This window comes from Trichosurus vulpecula, chromosome 5 (genome assembly GCF_011100635.1).
Source record: "Trichosurus vulpecula isolate mTriVul1 chromosome 5, mTriVul1.pri, whole genome shotgun sequence".
Lineage (NCBI taxonomy): Eukaryota > Metazoa > Chordata > Mammalia > Diprotodontia > Phalangeridae > Trichosurus > Trichosurus vulpecula.
The window spans coordinates 206296537-206316542 of NC_050577.1; the positions used below are offsets into that span (position 1 = coordinate 206296537).

Genomic DNA, 20006 nt, shown 5'->3' on the forward strand with positions numbered 1-20006 from the left:
CTCAGACAGAAGGAATCTTAGAGCTCAGCTCGCCCCAAGCTCTCATTTTATGAGGCCTCTTGGGCCTTAAGAGATGAAAAAATCTGTTCTCCTTCACAAAATAAGTGGCCAAGGTAAAATAAAAACCCTGGTCCTTAGTGAGCTTTCTATTACACCAAGTTGTTTCTTTTCTTTTTTTGTGGGGGGAGGCAATTGGTGTTAAGTGACTTGCCCAGGGTCACACAGTTAGCGAGTGTGTGAGGCCAGATTTAAATTCAGGTCTTCCTGATTCCAAGGTCAGTGCTCTGTCCACAGTGCCACCTAGCTGCCCCACTAAGTTGTTTTTATATAGATATCTTCTCAATATGTATTCAATTGGAAGCACTTTTAAGTTCTCTATCTCTGCTGTTCAGTCGTGTCCTATTCTTTGTAACCCCATTTGGGGATCTCTTGGCAAAAATACTGGAGTGGTTTACCATTTCTTTCTCCAGCTCATTTTACAGATGAGGAAACTGAGACAAAAAGGATTAAGTGACTTGCCCAGGGTCACACAGCTAGTACGGGTCAAGACTGAATTTGAACTCAGGTCCACCTGACTCCAGGTCTGGCTCTCTATCCACTGCAGTGCCCCTTAGCTGCTCTACATCATCCCACCTTACCCAGTTAACAGCTCTGTAAACACGGATCACAAATTTACCACCTTTTTCGAAACCACCCAAAAGCTTCCTGATATACTTGGGAAGTAAAAACAAAATATCTAAAGTTCACCTTATTTTCTAGGTACCCCCAAAGTACTCTTTCTACCAGCAAAGTTATTTTTCCAAGGTCATTTTCCTTGACACTGAAATATATATTCCCCCTGGAGGGTCGCAGGCTTTTATAAGCCAGTCCTTGGGCCTTTGGCTCATTAGTGAGCTGCATAAAATAGGGAGCAATCTCTGCCCTCTTTTCCCCTCTGAGTGGCTTCTTCTTTCTCTCCCTTTTTCACTCATCGAACTCCTACATTAGCATCCAGCTTGGGGAGACTTGACTCTAACCTGATCCATCGTAGAGTCACTTCTGGAAAACCGTGTCTCAGTGGAACCTTCAGTGTAGCCTCTCAGATGTCAGGATAGCAGCCTGGAAGAGAAAAATGCACACATAGGGGAGTAGGTGGGAAGCGCAGAGACATGCTTTCATCCATTAATAAGGAGACTCACTCACCTGAGTCAATCAAGGGGGGCTTATATGAACATACCAGTATAATTTCCCACTCCCTTCCTCCCTTCCTCCCCTTCTCTCTCTCTTTCTGGAGCTACAAATGTACAGTAATCAAATTCACAACAAATTTAATTATTGTTTTCCCCAAACTCTATGTGGACATACTCTTGAACTTCCCTAGAGTTATTCCCCTAGTCTTACTATTTATCAGCTAAATTTTCATTACAGTTCATAAAAAAAAACCCTAAATAATTTAGATTGGCAGGGAGGGTAGTACAATTTGGATTCCTATAGTCTTGACTTATATATAGGATGCTTATAAAGAAATGTAGTCTTATTACTTGAAAATACCAATAACAAATTAGACTGGATTAACAGAAGAGAACTTTTTTCTTCTTCTTACTATATTTATATTATACAGCATTATATAAATATAACATTTTATATAGTGTCATTGCTTTGCACAATTTTCAATTCACTTTCACATTCATTGCTGCATTTGCATCTCAAAACAATCCTGCGAAGTAAGCACTGAAGAGAATTTCTCTGATTGTAACCTATTAATAAAAGTAATAATAAGAACTAACATTTATATATATATATACATATATATATGTGTATATATATATAGCTATATGCCAGGTACTATGCACTTTACAAACATTTTGTCATTTGATCCTCATAACAACCCTGGGAGAGAGCTGCCATTATTATCCCTGTTTAATAGCTGGGGAAACTAAGGCAGACGGAGAGGTTGAGTTACTTGGCCAAAGTCACATAGCTATTTGAAACCTTCCTGACTCCAGGCCCAGCACTTTATCCACCACCTATTATATCATATCACACCGAGCTGCCTATCATTCCATTTCTCCCTCTGCTTTACCCTTCCTAACTGTATTCTTATTCCCACCAAGACCTTCAATCACACCAGCCCTCAGTACTTTCTCATTCATTCCATTATCCCTGCTGATTATACTTTCATCCCTTCCCAATCTCAATCCTATGGTTAAGGTGTTCAACTACACACCACCCGCTATCCCCAAGCTCTTTCTTGTCCTATCATTGTTCATGCCTTGCCTAACCTTGGCCCTGGATTGGCCCAGTCATCAGCCTTCTTTGCTACTATTCACACTCTGCTAAATAGACGTGGAGAAAGTCAAGCAATGAGCCGCTGAGTTTGCACTACCAATTATCTCATTTAACTTTAACCGGGCCCTCACTGCAACAAGACATTTCAGTCCTCCCTAAGTGATTCCCTATTCTAGTCACCAGAGAGGCTATTTCCAACCTTCACTTCCATCCTTAAATATCCCACACTCTTTCAACTGAGGACTTCATTTCATCGATTACTGAGAAAATGGAGCTCCCTCAACATCAGCCCCCACTGTCATCTTTCCTCCAGTATCTGATAATGAGATGGCATTTCCCCTCTGTCCACATCAATAATTCAAAATACTCTAACTGCTTTCAAAATCAATTATAAGCCCCTCTTTTTAGCTTTTAAAAGCTACCTTCACAAACTGGCCCCAACCTATGTTTCCAACCCCCTCTGGGGCTAGCCCCTCAACTCAAAACTGCATTCACAGATTAGTCCCAGTCATGCTCAGGTTCAAGGTACTCTGTGGGGTCTTCACGCCTAAAACTACACATCAGTGTGTTTCCCTTTAATAGTTAAGTCAATGGATGCAATGTATTTAAAGTTACACTGATAGAGAAGAAAATACATGGAAAACATGTGTGGCCAAAGCAATTTATGCTTCTAATACTGCAGGACCTGATAGTCTTTCCCTTTTCATGCTGCTCCCTCCCTGGACGCGGCATCTTCATGGCAATCCCTGAGCATGCTCCTTCCCTCATCTGGCCCCCTGAGGGCCAGGGCTAATGCTCTCCAATGAATGGTTAGCTCTCTTCTCTGTTGCCAGGACTTGTGCTTAAGCTGCTTCTTTCCTCCACCGCCTCCAGGGCCAGCAAGCCAAGGTGCTCTTCCATTTCCATCAGAGAAATTTCATTATACTTCATAAATAGAGGGCAGAGTATAGATAAGACTTAGTATTTTATTTAATACCTTATTACCTTTGTTATTTGCCCCTAACTTTCCGTGATTGCATAAACTAGATGGAGGGAGAAGAAACCAATTTCCCCATACTACATTATATATCACTCCCCTTCCCACACTACTGTCTAGTGGCTACACTTGAACTGAACTTCATGATGCTCCTCAAAGTTAGTCATTCATTACACACACACACACGTGTGTGTGTGTGTATGTGTACATATATGTATATATACATACATATTTATACATAATGTAATGTATGTATATATATGTATATATATATATGTATCATGTTGTTATTCAGTCATTTCAGTCATATCCAACTCCTTATGACCTGATTTGAGGTTTTCTTGGCAAAGATACTAATGTGATTTGCCATTTCCTTCTCCAACTCATTTTACAGATGAGAAAACTGAGGCGAACAGGGTTAAGTGACCTGCCCAGGGTCACACAGCTATTAAGTATCTGAGGCCAGATTTGAACTCAGAAAGATGAGTCTTCCTGACTCCAGGCCCAGCACTCTAGCCACTGTGTCACCTAGCTGCTTTATCTATCTATCTATCTGTCTGTCTGTCTATCTGTCTATCTATCTGTATATATGCGTGTATATGTGTATATATGTCAGTCATTTATTTTATATATATGTATATATGTGTGTATGTCTTTATGTGTGTGTATATGTATATACTCCTAAATCCATGCCTGTCTCTGCACTGGCTATCTTTCATGCCTGGAATATATTTTCACCTCACTTGCACCTTTTTCCCTCCAGAACTCTGTTCAAGTGACACTTATGTGAAGCCTTTACTGATTTCCCCCACTTCTAGTGCCCTCCCCCTGTAAAATTGACCTTGTATTTACTGTGCACACACGCACACACACACACAGTCATATACATATGTCCATGTTATCTTTTCCAATAGAATGCAAACTTTATGAGGGAAGGTACTTTGTTTTTTGTCATTGTATCCCCAGGACCCAGCATAGGTCCTAGACCAAGGGTGGGGAACCTGCAAGCTCAGGGCCATATGTGTCCTTCTAGGTCCAAGTTTTACAGAACAAATTCTTTTATTAAGGGGATTTGTTCTGTGACATTTGGATTCAGTCAAAGGGCCACACTTGAGGACCTAGAAGGCCACATGTGGCCTCGAGGCCGCAGGTTCCCCACCCTTGGCCTAGACCATACAAGGTACTTAATAAATGTTTGATAAACTACTCACTGATTGACCCAGCAAAGGAGACAAGAAGGAACAATCAGAAAAGTAAGAGGAAAATCAAGGAGAGGTTCCACCAGAGGTTAAACACACAAAGAAAGTTTCCATATACACCAAAATATTCAGAGTAGCATTTTTTTGTAGTAGCATAGACCTGGAAACAACCTAAATGCCCATCAATGAGCAAATGGCCTGACAAACTGTGGTACATGAAAATAAGAGAAGATTACTGCATGGTGAGAAATGATAAATAGTGAACTTAGATGAGCTTGAGGAATCTTACACAAACTAATGCAGAATGAAGTAAGCAAAACCAGGAAAACAACATACAAGATGATGCAACAACGTAAGTGGGAAAGAACAACAACGAAACACCCTGAACACTGTGGAATTATAATAACCAAAATGTTTGGCCTTAAAGGGGAACTCGGAAAATTTGCCATTCTCTTTGCAGAAATGGGGGGAAATGGGTATGAAATATTGCATATACCCTCAGACTTAGTGGATGTATTGGTTGGTTTTGCTGAACTGCTTTTATTTCTTAAAAAAAAAAACAACAAAACCTCTTTGTTGCAAGGGAAGGATGGCTGCCCACCTAAGGAAAGGAGGATGTGTTTGGAAGTGAGGTAAGATAAAAACAAAAGACTAATTTTTAAAAAATATTTTTAAAAAGGAAAATCCAACAGGGAGAGAGTATTTAGAAGTAAAGGCTTGTCAGTAGGGTCCAATGCCGCAATGAGGTAATTAAGGGCCTTACTGGAGCCTGAGAAAACGCAAATAGTTTTTACAATTAAGAGGTCACTGATAAAACTAAAACTGGAGAGAAAGTGTTGAGGCCAGAAGCAAGACAGAAAGAAGTTGAAAAGTGACTGGGAATCAATTGGGGGATGGCTGAACAAGTTGTGACACATGATTGTGATGGAAAGCTACTGGGCTGTAAGAAACGATGGGCTCGATGATCTTGGAAAAACATGAAAAGACTTGCATGAACTAATGAAGAGCAAAATGAGCAGAACCAAGAGAACACTGTATACAGTAACAGCAATACTGTTTTAAGAATGACTTTGAGCAAATAACTTACTTTGTCTATTATAAATACCCAAATTAACTATAAAGGACATATGAAGAAAGACACTATTATATCCAGAGAAAGAATTGATAAATAGAAGTATGTATGGAATAATTTTACATATATATACCTATTTGTGTCTAATGGTAGCCATCTCTGGGGTGGGGGAGGAGGGAAGGAAAAAAAAGAAATTTACATGAAAATTTTGTTGTTTATTTGAAAGGAATAGCAAGTTGTGCATAGTAGATTTGCAGTTTCATGTACAAACATCTATGTTATGGAAATGCTTGTTCTATCCCATAAATTAAAAATCCAATTTTTTTTTAAAGTGACTGGGAAGAAAGGAAATGGAGGCAGTTAGTTGGCATGGTAAATAGTGTGCTGGGCAAGAAGGCTCTTGTTCAGATACCAATTTAGACACTTACTGTGTGACCTTGGGCAGGTCGCTTAGCTTTGTCTGCTTATAAAATAATAGCACCTACATCCCAGGGTTGCTGTGAGGATCAAATAATAAGATATTTGTAAAGTGCCGAGCAGAATGCCTGGCACACAGTAGGAGCTAAATAATGCTAGCTATACTTATTACTATTGTAATAAAGAGGGTAGGTGGCTCTTTTTAGGAGTGTGCCTGTGAAAGGGAGAAACAGGATAGAAGGAATAAGGGCACTGCAAATGAAGTTTCTGGATAGAGGAAATTTGGACATGCTTGACAACATGGGAGTAGCCTGGAGGCGGAGGTAAAGCCAATTTGAAGACGAAAGAAAGTTCCTAGAGATGGGAGGGGATGGGATCAAGGCCACAAATAGAAGTGTTGTCCTTGGCAAGAAGGACCTTCTTCAAAGACTGGATCAAAAGAGGAAAGATTGGGTGATATAATATTGAGGGGGTTTTGAGATATAGAATTAGTGAAAAGGGGTAGTTCATGATTGGGAGGGAGAGGGAAGAAAGAAGAAAGGTCTTCTGTTGAGAAAAAGAGAATCAAGACTTGTGCAGAGAACAGAAGGTTTAGAACAGCTGCTATTTGGAAAGTCAAAAGAGGCAAGCCAGCCTGGGAGTTATGAAGATCTCAGTCAAGTTCTATCTCTTGACACATAATGACTGAGGGACCCTGAATAAGTCACTTAACATTTCAGTGTTCCAAGCAATTCTCAAATTGTAAAATAGATTGGTAGAGGGAGTTTCTCACCAGAGCAGGTACCTGTACTGAAAAAAAATCATAGGTGCAATTTTTTAAAATGTCAGAGGAGAATAGAGAAGATGGCAGCTGGAAAGCAGGGACTTGCGTGAGCTCCCCACCACGTCCCTCCAAAAACCTATAAAAATGGCTCTGAAGAAATTCTAGAACTGCAGAACCCACAAAATAGCAGAGGGAAGCAGGGATCCAGCCCAGGACAGCCTGGATGGTTGCTGGATGAGGTCTATCGCACACGGAGCTGGGAGCGGAGGGGAGCAGAGCCCAGCATGGGCAGGCGGCAGGACCAACCAGACCAGGAGCCGGGCAGAACAGGCCCTAGCACCCGGAATCAGTGAGCTGTGGCAATTACCAGACTTCTCAACCCACAAACACCAAAGACAACAGAGAAGGTTAGTGGGAAAAGCTGTGGGGGACAGAGTTCGGGGTTAGGCCACTGCCCCAGGGGCAGTGGGGGAGGTGTAGCTACAGAACTACAGCTGCAGTTACTTCGGGTCCCAGGTCCATGTGGTGGGAGGAATTAAGTGGCGGATCAGAGCAGGAGTGCAGAGCCTGCTGAAGATTTGCATCAGGTCTGGGTTGGTGGTTCTTGAGGAAGGAGGAGTGCTGGGGTGGCAGAGCTGGCTATATAGAAATAGCTCTGAAATCAATGGTGCAACCCCTCAAGCTTGGAACAAAGTACTCTTTGCTCTACAAGCAGTCATACCCCGACGAAAAACTCAAGGGTCAATAAGTTGGCTGGGAACATGGCCAGGCAGCGAAAACGCACCCAGATTCAGTTTCACACTTTGGAATCTTTCTTTGGTGACAAAGAAGACCAAAACATACAGCCAGAAAAAGTCAACAAAGTCAAAGAGCCTACAACAAAAGCCTCCAAGAAAAACATGAACTGGTCTCAGGCCATGGAAGAGCTCAAAAAGGATTTGGAAAAGCAAGTTAGAGAAGTAGAGGAAAAATTGGGAAGAGAAATGAGAAGGATGCGAGAAAACCATGAAAAACAAGTCAATGACTTGCTAAAGGAGACCCAAAAAAATACTGAAAAGTATACTGAAGAAAACAACACCTTAAAAAATAGACTAACTCAAATGTCAAAAGAGCTCCAAAAAGCCAATGAGGAGAAGAATGCCTTGAAAGGCAGAATTAGCCAAATGGAAAAGGAGGTCCAAAAGACCATTGAAGAAAATACTACTTTAAAAATTAGATTGGAGCAAGTGGAAGCTAGTGACTTGATGAGAAATCAAGGTATTATAAAACAGAACCAAAGGAATGAAAAAATGGAAAACAATGTGAACTATTTCATTGGAAAAACCACTGACCTGGAAAATAGATTCAGGAGAGATAATTCAAAAATTATTGGACTAGAGGAGAATAGAAGGATTGTCATGCACCAAAGAGGCCCAGATGAAATTAAATAACATAGACTTATATTGGAACTAGTTGTCACAGTTGCGTGATTTCCCCTAGCAGATGATGGGGATAAACCATAATTGGCAATTGTCAAGGTCCAAGTGGTAGAAATACATTGGGGAAGAAAATGAAAAGTTCAGCAGAGGTACTAGTTAACTATAAGGTCAAGATTACAATAGGAAGTAGGAGTGATGGGTTAGGAGAAGAGGGAGGCATGAACAACTAGAGATTTTGTTAAGAATGAAAAATAGGTTTAGGAAAAATCATGCACCACAAAAGAAGGAAGGAAGGATCAGAGCCTGTGGTCAGATAGACAAATTTCAGAGTTCTAGATCTTGGACCTAGAACACACTTATGGGTGATGGTGATAACAAAGATGTGACCATCTCTATGAATAAGGTGGGATAAAGCTGTAGACAGATCATGGGAATTGAGGATATTGATGAACTGGGAGACTAATTTAAGATGAAACAAAGAAAAGCAATCCAGCCTGTTTCCATCTTCCAATTCTGTTCCAGGCTCAATTCACTGTCAGTCCACAGTGACAATCCAAGATACATGTTTTGATGCAACTCTAGGAGTTGTGCATGCAATTGCCTATCATGATCCTAACATTCTTTACATACTTGTTTTTGTTTTCTTTTCCCAAGAGACTAAACTCCTTTGAGTGATTATGGATCTCATTTATAAAGCTTACAGTATTCTAGGGTTTGATGAGATGACCAGAATGTCACATGAGAACAGAAGCATCTGGAAGACCTCACAATGAATGGGGAAACACCCCTTCCATATGAACTCTGAACTGGACATTCTCCATGACAGTGGCAAAACCGGTGCCAAGCACACACCTTTCAGTATTGTTCTTCAGTTGACATTAATAAGACCTGGAACACTGTATTCCATGAAATTATACGTCTTGTCACCTTTGAACACACAATAAAAACAATTCCAACTCTTTCATTAGCTTCTACAAGGAGAGGCTGTGGGGCACCTTTCCGTTCGGCTACAACTTCCTTTAGTATTCTAATGTAATCATTTATAGTAAGAATGCAAATTACAGATATTATTCAGTTTCTCTAATTGTGTGTCGATTCATGGGTCATAGGATAAGGACTTAACATTTAAAGCATAACCAGTTATTTTCGCATTTATAAACTGTGTAAAAATGGTGTGATTATAAGCGCCCTCTACCCCCTTTTCTGCCACTGCCACCACCAAAAGAGGTCTGGGGGGGGGAGGAGAAGGAGCAAGCATTTATTAAGCACCTACTATGTGCTAAGCATTGTGCTATGTGATTTACAAATACTCTCTCATTTGATTTGAAGAAGTAGAAGAGAACCAGAACACACAGGACTGATGGCCATTTTGTCATTTTTTTTCTTAATTTTTTTTCCTTAAAGAATTCATCACTTAGCAGCCAGCAATGTGGTGATAAGCCTGTGGGTACTAAGCAAATGGGCCACTTTTCAAAAACTGGACAGTCTGTTCAGAGTGTATTAGGGCAGAAAACAGAACAACAGCAAAGGAAACACAAATTGGAAGGACTGTATCGAAATTGCCAGCTGCAGAATCCCAGGCTCATGGAAGAGGGAGGACTCAGCATTAGTCAATAAATAGTCCATTCAAAATGGAGGCTTAGGCTGCACCGAGGAAGAAGCAAATACAGGTAGGTGTTTATGAAACCAAAAAGAGAACTGCTAAGACAACCGTGGTGGCACCACAGTGCACAGAGGGCTGAACCGGAAATCAGAAGGACCTGAGTTCAAATCTAGCCTCAGACACATTCTAGCTATGACCTTGGGCAAGTCAGTCAACCTGCCTGCCTCAGTTTCTTCAACTGTAAAACGGCGGCAATAAGAATATCAATCTTGCCAGGCTGTTATGAGGATTAAATGACATAATAATGATGATAGCTAGCATTTATGTGGCACTTACAATGGGCCAGGCACGATTATTATCTTTTTTTTTTTAATCCTCACAACAATCTTTGGAAGTAGGTGCTATTATCATTCCCATTTTATAGATGAGGGCACTGAGGTAAGTAGTGGTTAAGTGACTTGCCCAGGGTCACACAGCTAGTAAGTATCTGAGGTCACATCTGAATTCAGGTCTTCCTGACTGGAGGCCCAAGCCTCCATCCACTAAGACGCACTTAGCACAGTACTAGTGCTTCATACATCTTTACTGATTAACTTACTAAGTGATTCTCCACCCTACTCCTCACCAAGGGTATTCAAAACCTTCACTGCTCAAGTTTCCAACAGGACCTCCCTCCAACACTCTCTTTGCATCATATTTCATTGAAAAAAAAAATTTGAAAACTTCCTCTTTTCCTTTCCTCCTCATTTCGCAATCCCTCAGCTTCACCCCTGACCACTTTCTCCTTTATTCATGTATCTTCCCCATGCACTCTTGATCCCATCCCCTCCCACTGTATCCAACACACTCCTTCAACTTTCATCTCCTTTTCTCTCTAATCTTTATTACTTCCTTTTCTACTGGTTCCTTCCTTGTCTGCAAACATGCTGAAATGCCCCTGTTCTGCAAAAATCCACTTACACGCAGTCTCTACTTTCTGTCTTCTCACTCCTCTAACTCCTCTGCAATGTTTGTTTCCGAACTTATCGATCAACTGACAGTCTTTTCTCCAAAGTTAACAATAATCTCTTATTTGCTAGATTTCACGGCCTCTTCTCAGTCCTCACAGTCCCTACCCCTCTCTGCAGTGTTTGACAGCACTGATCACCATCTCCTTCGGGACATTCTTCTCTCTGTGTTTTTGGGACATAGCTCTCTCTTGGTTCTCCTCCTGCCTCTGATTATTCTCAGTCTCCCTGGCTGATTCATCATCCACATTAGACCATCTAGCTCTGAGTGGGCCCACCCAAGGCATAGGACTCCCAGAACTCTATAGCCAACCCAAGTCTCTCTCATATGTTCTAGTCCCGTCCCACAAACTGCATATTAGACATTTGCATCTGGACTTTCAGCAAGCCTAAAAGTTAACTCATTCTTCTTTCCTCTCCACCGTCCCAAACCACTCTCCTTTTTTCCCTCCCCTCCCTCCTTCCCCCATCACCTCTCTTTTTAACTTCCCTATTATTATCTTGGGCACTGCCACCCTTCCAGTCACCCAGATTTACACCCTCAGGAAATCGTCGGCTTCTCCTTCCCACTCACCTTAACATAATATCCAGTCACTTGCCAAATCCTTCAATGTCTACATCTTTTGAATATTCACACAGCCACCACCCTTGTTCAGACCCTCAGCCCTTCTGGACCATTGCAACTGCAACGTGGTCTCCCTGGCTCAAGCCTCTATCTCCACCCAACTCCATCTTCCACAAAGCCGCCAAAGTCATTTTCCTGCATGGCAGGTCTGGTTGTGTCATTCTGCCCACTTCAAACTCTAGGGACTGCCTATTGCCTCCAGGGTCAATGCCAACGCTTCTATTTGGCATTTAATTCTCTTCATGGTCTAGCTCCTTCTACCTTTTGAGTTTACACATTACTTCTCTCCTGACATTCTGTGATGCAGCTATACTGGCCTGTCCTCTCTGCTACTAGCCCCTTTATATATGTTATATACACATGAGTGTTGTCTCTCCCATTAGAATGTAAGCTCTTTGACAGCAGAGGAGGCCATGTAGTATAGCAGAAAAGGAATGGGATTTGGAATCAGAGGACCTGGGTTCTAATCCTAATTCCAGCTTTAAATCTATGTGTCTATGAGGAAGTGTTTGACTTTTGTCTTTGTCTATCCAGTGCTTAGGGTAATACCTGGCACTACTACCTGCTCAATAAATGTGTGTTGATTGATTGATCATGTACACTGATCACCTGTGGTCTCACCTTATGTGCTTCTTCATTCGTGTATTTTGGTCACATGTTCCTTCTATGTGCTCTCCAGACAAGTGCTCTTGCCCCTTGACCAGCCTCCACAGAGCCATCCCGGAGGGGAGCAACCCTTCTGGAGAAGTGCCCCACAATTCCTATACTGTCACCTACAGGCAGAGAAGCCCAAGAGTCCTGGGGACAACGGCATCCACCAGACCACTGGGTCTACTTCCAGCCTGGGCCCTGTGGCTATCATCCTAGCGAGCAGACCCTGTAGGAAAAAGGAGTCCATCATTCCTATCAGCATCATGTGCACTAAGTATAAACCAACTGCCACTGAAAAGACAGGCTCTGGTAGTGAGGAACACATGTGAGGAACCCATGTGGCCAAGGTAAGTCATGTCTCCAGTGCCTGGGGACCCTAATGAGCTTTCTCTTCTCCTGCTGTCCTAACTCTTCTCTACGGATGCATCATTTCTGCCAGCAAGACTCATCTATTCAACTAGGGACTGATCTTTTTGTCAGCTCAACTTCCAACCTTGAATCCATGGTGGGCCCTCTTCTCTGCTGCCTGGGACCATGCATTTTAAAAATGTTTCTCAAGCTGGCAAGCTTTGCATTTCAGAAACCCTAAGACCCATTGTCAATCTTGACCCCAGTCAATGATCAGCCATGCTTTTCATTTTATGTGTGGGAACCCCTTCACAAAAGGATAAGAGGCTACAGATGTGTCTTTGCATTTCTTTTACACATTAATCTTTTGTTATCTATTTCAGTGATCACAGCAGAATGAGTTCTCTCTTTGTACCAAGAGGTAGAGGTACCCTCTGCTGATTTGTAGATAGAAGGATTTACTAGCATGATCTTTTCAGGTAATGATAATATTATGCTACTTTTAAGTGTTCTTCTACACAGATGATTCCTGTTACATAAGGACAAAGTCTTTAAGTTGATTTTAAAATAAAACTGAAAAATATTTTTAACTTTCTAAAATTTAAAAATGACAAAAAAAAAAACCCAGGAGTGGAAACTTTCTGGTGATAATTATAGCCCAACATTTAGCTCATGCTAAATCTTTTTCTATAAGAGGGGGCCCTTTACATTTTCCAAAGATAGGTTTTAGATGTCCTTGCAGGATATGGGAAACTATGAGCATCCAAAAGGAGGAAGGCATTTTCAAAACAGAAAAGTGCTTATTTATTACTCAGAAAGAAGTACTTCAGGGTATGGCCCAGAGGAAGGTCAAGAGAGAAACTGCCTGAACTATGTCTGCTTGTCTCTTTCCATCGCTTCTCTTGCTCTAATCAAAACCCTCGTTCATTCTGAGTCTATGTGATCTGACATTTTCCCCTTCCACATCATGGGGGTTATGGGTGCAGCACCTCTGTGATCTGGAAAATCCATGTAAAATTTTTTGGCCCTCCCTTTGTACCAGAGAAGAAGTCTGAATTTTATATTTTTTCCTTTATGGGGTGTTTACAATACCTTATTGTAAAATTTGGGTTAAGTATTTGATCATAGGCTATACGTAGGTCAACGTTACGTAAAATTACTTCTTCTGTGTTGTCTGCTGGCCTTTGCCTGTTGTCTGAGGATTCTGCTAAACTCCCCCCAAAATTTTGACTTAATTTCTTATGCTGACTGGCAATGTATCAAAACTGCAATGGAGAAAGTCGCAATGTGGAAGGGATAATTCTACCTCAGCTAATGTCACAATGATTGAGAGATTTTAATCCTCCTGTTATAACCTCCTGAATCTGCATTTGGTGGAATGTGTGGGAGAAAGACTTGAACAAGGGTACTTTGGTAGTCTCAGCCTACTCCAGGAGACTTCCTGCCTGCTTCCTGTTCTCTCTTCCTCCACCAAGATAAACTAGCCCTTACTGGAGTTCAAAATCAAGTTAGAGAAATTAGATGAACATATCTGAAACAAGAGTTATATTGAGTGTCATCAAAAGCTTTGCAAGAATGGACAAATCATTGGATGGGGAAAACTGAGACATTAGTCCTACTTGCTTAATCTTAGGAAAGTTGTTTAACTTTGCATGACCTTTATTTCCTCATTTATTTTTTTGTTTGTTTGTTGGATGACTTTTAATTCTTTTTTTTTTTTTTGCTTTTTGGTGGGGCAATTGGGGTTAAGTGACTTGCCCAAGGTCACACAGCTAGTATGTGTGTCAAGTGTCTGAGGTCACATTTGAACTCAGGTCCTCCTGACTCCAGGGCCAGTGCTCTCTACTCACTGCGCCACCTAGCTGCCCCTTATTTCCTCATTTATAAAGTGAGTTGATTGAATTAGATCACTAAGGGTCTATGAATAAAGAAAACCTCCAGTATATTTCTAGAGAAATAGAATAACGAGATCAGCAATACTGTCATGATTCCATCATCTCTGCCCTGGGAATGCTCCCTGCACCAGTGCTGATTACAACCTATTCATTATCTTTCCATAAATCTTCCAAAGAGAAGATTGGTTTCTCTGGTTCAAGTTCTTCTCCTAACTGGTCTCTAGGCTACAAATCTCTCCATATTCTAGTAGATTCTTCATACAGCTGCCAAAATGATTTTCTTTAAGCACAGATCTGAGTATGTTATTCCCCTGCTAAAGAAACTCCAATGGCTCCCAAATGCCTCTACGAAAATAAATATAAACTCTCCTGTTTCACTTTTAAAGCTCTTCACAAACAGATTCCAACCTTACCATATATTATTCCCCACTCCCCTTTCTCCCCCCATTCTCTGCAATCCAACCTTTTTTTTTGTTCCTCACATATGATATTCATTGCCTTTACACTGGCCATCCTCCTTGCCTAGGATGCACAACCTCTATACTTTGACCCCCTAGCTTTCTCTTCCTCCAAGATGCAGCTTAAGCACCATCATTCCACCAGAAGACTTTCCTGATCCCTTTAAATTTCAGTGCCCTCCCTCCTTAACTATGTTATATTCATTCATTCATTTATTTTCAAGGTTGGACTGGCTTTACTCATCAATACACCCCACCAGGGGTTTATCTCCTTCAGGGAAGAGTAGGAGTTCAGATGGAAGCCATGCAGATGGAAGCCTTGCCTCATCTCCATCCAGGGCGTGGGTCCACGGAGCAGCCCCAATTATGTCCATGGACGTAGGGTCAGGGTATAACTCGGCTTCTAGCTAGACAGAAAGCTATTGTTTCAGGTCTCTTCCTCACTCTCCTCTTCACTCTCCTGGGTTAAGCAAAGAGGTCTGAACTATCATCAGAGCAGTCATCCTTGGAAGACTGGATTTTCTCAAGATTTCTGGCTGAGGAGGTCCGTTCCCACTGTAGCTTTGTTTCTCCTCTACCTCAGAAAAGATGTCAGGACAGAGTCTCTCCTTTTGGAGAAAGCAGACATGATCCTTGTAGCCTTAGGACACAGGAGAGTTTGGCCTATACCTTCTCCCCTTTCTCCGTAGGGTCCACAATGAGAAAGTCACCTGTCTTGATCCAGATGTTCTTATGGTATTATTTGGAGGGCATGCTGACCAGAAAGTGCTGCCCCTGGACAGTCTCTACCTCCTGGAGGTTGTTGCCAGGAGTCCCTAAAACCATCACAATATGCTGCTGATCTGAGGGTACCATGTGCTCCCCCAATGCCTCCTACACTATATGCTTCCATATGCTGGGCAGAGGGACCCTCTGGGTCCAGGAGGTTGTGGTCAGCTAGATCATTAGTGTGGGAGGCCTTGAATGCCTGGCTAGTCCCCCAAGGCACTAGGAAGCTACCGAAGTTTCTTGAGGAGGATAGTGACAGGGTGTAACCTCTGCTTTAGGAAAGTTGGGACCTAACTGGAGGCTATTTGGATAGTTGAAGTAAGAGGTGATGAAGGGCTGAGCCAGGCATCTTGGAGGGGAGAGATGCTTACAGAATCAGCAGCTGATTGGGTAGGGCCTTCTCTAGCCTCCACTTGAAGCCTTTGAAAGATGCAGGGAGGCTTACTACCTGGAAAGGGGAGAAGGTCAAAGGAGCCCCACTCTGCACATACTTATATATATACTTATACCCTCTGTTGTTTTTTTTCTTTTCCCTTTTTCTCTTTAAAAAAAATTATTTATTTATTTTTAGTTTTAGTTTTCAACACTCACTTTTATAAGACTCTGAGTTCCAAATTTCCCCCTTTCCTCCCCTCCCCTCTCCCCAAGACGGCATGCAATCTGATATAGGCTATACATATATGATCATGTTAAATATATTTCCGCATTAGTTATGTTGTGAAAGAAGAATCAGAACAAAAGGGAAAAACCATGAGAAAGAAAAAAACAAAACAACAAAAGAAAGAGTTCTTTCTCTGGATGTGGATAACATTTTCCTTCATGAGTCTTTTGGAATTGTCTTTGGTCATCGCATTGCTCAGAAGAGCTAAGTCTAACAAAGTTGGTCATTGTACAATATTGCTGCTACTGTGTACAAGTGTTCTCCTGGTTCTGCTCACTTCACTCAACATCAGTTCATCAAAGTCTTTCCAGGTTTTTCTGAAGTCCGCCTGCCCATCATTTCTTATGGAACAATAGTATTCCATTACATTCATACACCACAACCTGTTCAGTCATTCCCCAAATGATGGGCATCTTCCCAATTTCCAATTCTTTGACACCACAAAAAGAGCTGCTATAAATATTTTTGTACATGTGATAACCCTTTATTATTGCTGTTTTGTCATCTTCTTGGCAAAGATACTGAGGTGGTTTGCCATTTCCTTCTCCAGTTCATTTTACATATGAGGAACTGAGACAAACAGGGTTAAGTGACTCGCCCAAGGTCACACAGCTAGTAAGTGTCTATGGCTGGATTTGAATTCCAGTCCTCCTGACTCCAGGGCTGGCACTCCATCCACTGCACCACCTAGCTACCCTATGTAACTCTACTTCTTCCCTAGTCTGGGGAAGTTTTCCTCAAGTATAATACTTAGTTATTCTTAAATGTATATATGAGGGAATCATGGATGAGGGGATAGAAGAAGGGGCATAATCACTCCAAGGATGGTGAGCCCCAGTTTTTTTACTCAGAGGCATGTAAAAGTGTGTGTGGCTCCCTCACTTTGCAGATCCATGGGCACACAATGACCATGGAGTCCAGGCAGCCTGGGTACCCTGATCTCCTGGGTCTCTACTCCTATGTCTCATTGTTGTTGCTGGGCAGATGCACGGGTACTAAGTGGGAGGGGAGACTTTAGGAGCAGTCAGTCATAGGGTGGTCTGGATTGCTACCCTCCCTGATTAACCGCAAGGACAGTAAGCTTTGCTAATCTTACACACCTAGATTAGATGATATTTGCTAAACTGACAGTTTGCTAACTTTGCATTCCTATTCCTAAATGCTGCTGACTAAACCAGTTGGTGGGTACATAGGAACTTTGTGGTATATCAGTGGTCAAAGAGACTCACTTCTCTCAGAAAGTACTAGCTCTCCCCATCCCCCCCCTCCCTATTTCAATGTAAACTCTTTGAGAGTAGGGATGTTTCATTCTTTCTATCAGTGTTTTCAGTACTTAAGAAGATAACTAGCACATAAAGGTTTGTTGATTGAGAGAGGACCTGTTACCCAACTCACAGAAAATCCTCCTCTGGTTCTGTTTTGTGGATAACAGTGCAATTAGTAGGCACATACAGCAATGAACTTGGTGACAATTCATGGAATATGAGCATCTCTTAAAAAAAAAATTAAAGCTGAGGTCACCGAAAGGGCAAGAGAAATATGGTAGACATAAGTAACTTGCGGCACATACTTGTTGCTGTTGTTCACTCATTTTCAGTTGTGTCTGATTTGTCATGATTCCATTTGGGGTTTTCTTGGCAAAGATATTGGAGTGGTTTGCTATTTCCTTCTCCAGCTCATTTTACAAGAAACTGAGGCAAACAGCGTTAAATGCCATGCTTAGGGTCACACAGGTAGTATCTGAGGCCAAATTTGAACTCAGAAAGACCAGTCTTCCTCTGTCCACTGTATCCACTGCACCACCTAGCTGCCATGCAAAACATAACCAACCAAAGATTAAGTAAAAGAAAGGGCACAAAGGATGTCATTGGAGAGATGTATGAGAAAAGAAGTGGAATGGTCATATGGAGGAAGCAGGATCACTGGTACCAGTGGTATTCTTTCATGGTCAAGAGAACCAGCAGAAGACCCTCACCATGTTGGACTGGCCATTTGTGGAAGATTTCTTCCCTGAGACAAAAGTTGTGGAAGGATGAATGGCATGGGTGGGTAGTAATCTTCAAGGTTGGAACAAGCAATTAAATAAATGTGATCATAGATCAATCAAAAGGGGGAAATTATCATTACACCATTTAAGCTACTCACCAATTATTGATCCATGACCGTCCCATTTTGTTTTCTGGTCCTACTTGTCCTTGGTGATGTCTTTTCACCAACAATTCATTCTTTCTAATATTCCTCTTATACACAACATATTGTTCTTCCACTGCTATTTGTGTCACCTGTAATTTTTTATTGAAGTTTTGGCGTTCCATGATTTATGCTTGGACTCATGCTACAATCATTTTGCAATCTCTCACCTCTCTGTCCCCATCAAGAACTAGGTGGGTCAGTGGATAGAGAGCTATGCCTAGAGTCAGGAAGATCTGAGTTCAAATCCTGCCTTGGACATTTACTAGCTGTGGGCAAGTCACTTAACCTCTGTCTGCCTCAGTTTTTCAGCTGTAAAACAAAGATAATAATAGTACCTACCTTGTAGAACTGTTATAAGGATCAAATGAGAAAATATTTGTAAAGTGGCAAATAGTAGGCACTAGCTAAATTTTTAATCCCATCCTTACCTTCCCCTTCCTTTCATTACCTTCCTAACACAATGAAAAGCCCTACAGAGAGCTAAGATGGCAACAAGCATATGCCCCTTCTCTTCTGTACAGAAGCTTTTCTTGCCAGTCATTTATATGGACATATGTATACACACACACACACAGAGTCTCAGTACTCTTGCCTTCTAATCCAAAGGTGACCCAAACAGACCTCAGGTGACCTGCTCAATGTGGCATAATTAAAGAGCACCAGCCAAGGTCTCTAAGTCTATGATTCTATGAATAACAGAGTGTCTCTGGAAGGATGTCTACTGAGGACTATGCCACATAGGCTGGCTAGTTTTTGCTTAAAGGCAACAAAATCATTCTTGATACTTCATTGGTCCAGAGCACAGGCTTGAACCACTGACATGGCTTCTTGGTCACCTAAGTACAAAAACTTAGTGCATGAGGAGCTTGACCTACACTATGACTGGCCATACTGTTATGGCAAATACAGACACAGGGGATTGCACCCAAATGAACCAATATTATATCCCTGCTGAGTATACCTTTCATATTATTATCAAGTAAACTTCTTTGCTGGATGGTCTACAAGTGCCTTTGGGAACATTCCAATCTTAAAGCTGAGTCACTAGACTGGTCTGTGTCCAGCCCATATGTCCATGACCTAGAACAGGTGGAATGGGCTAAAGAAGAGACAGATGCAGTCAGAGATCATGATGAACGAAGAGCCATAAATGTGGAAAACTAAGCTAGGTAGTTCCATTGATTAGTTGTATGATTTGAGGAGGCTGCTAACATCTCTAATAAAGTTGTTGCGCAGATCATAGATTTACAGCTCTAAGGAACTTTAGAGTTCATCAAGTCCCACCTCATTTTATACATGAAACTGAGGCTAAGAGATTTCAAGGGTTCAGGGTCATATAACTAGTAAGTGTCAAAGGTGGGATTCAAATCCAGTTCTTCCCAACTCCAAGTCCAACACTATCTACTACCTCATGTTACCTTAACAAACTCACTTGCCTCTAAATCCTGTGCCTCACCCCCCACCCTAGTCCCCAGCCACCCTAGCAGTTGAGTTGAGTTCACTCACCAGACAAGAGGCTTGCTGTACCAGTACAACCTGTCAACCACCCAACACCCACTGGGGATGGAGAAGTCAAGACCCAAGAATCATCTCTTCCCACAGGTGCATCCTCCCCCAGTACAAGAATGTACATAAAGAACTGGGAGAGATACAAGAGCAGTGGGCAACCCCAGAAACTTTAAAA

At 41.8% G+C, this 20006-nt stretch overlaps 1 protein-coding gene across 3 annotated transcripts in view; it reads right to left on the reverse strand.

Annotated features, from left to right (window-relative positions):
* Positions 1-20006, reverse strand: part of BID (BH3 interacting domain death agonist) — a 46157-nt gene that overhangs the window by 16726 nt on the left and 9425 nt on the right. For 2 of the 3 annotated variants that reach the window (XM_036759342.1, XM_036759344.1), the window contains exon 2: positions 1017-1098. In XM_036759342.1, the coding sequence (XP_036615237.1) occupies positions 1017-1025 (9 nt within the window). In that variant the 5' untranslated portion in view covers positions 1026-1098. Of the gene's footprint in view, positions 1-1016; positions 1099-18274; positions 18379-20006 lie in introns of those variants that run through there. The other variant, XM_036759343.1, reaches the window with a different exon arrangement.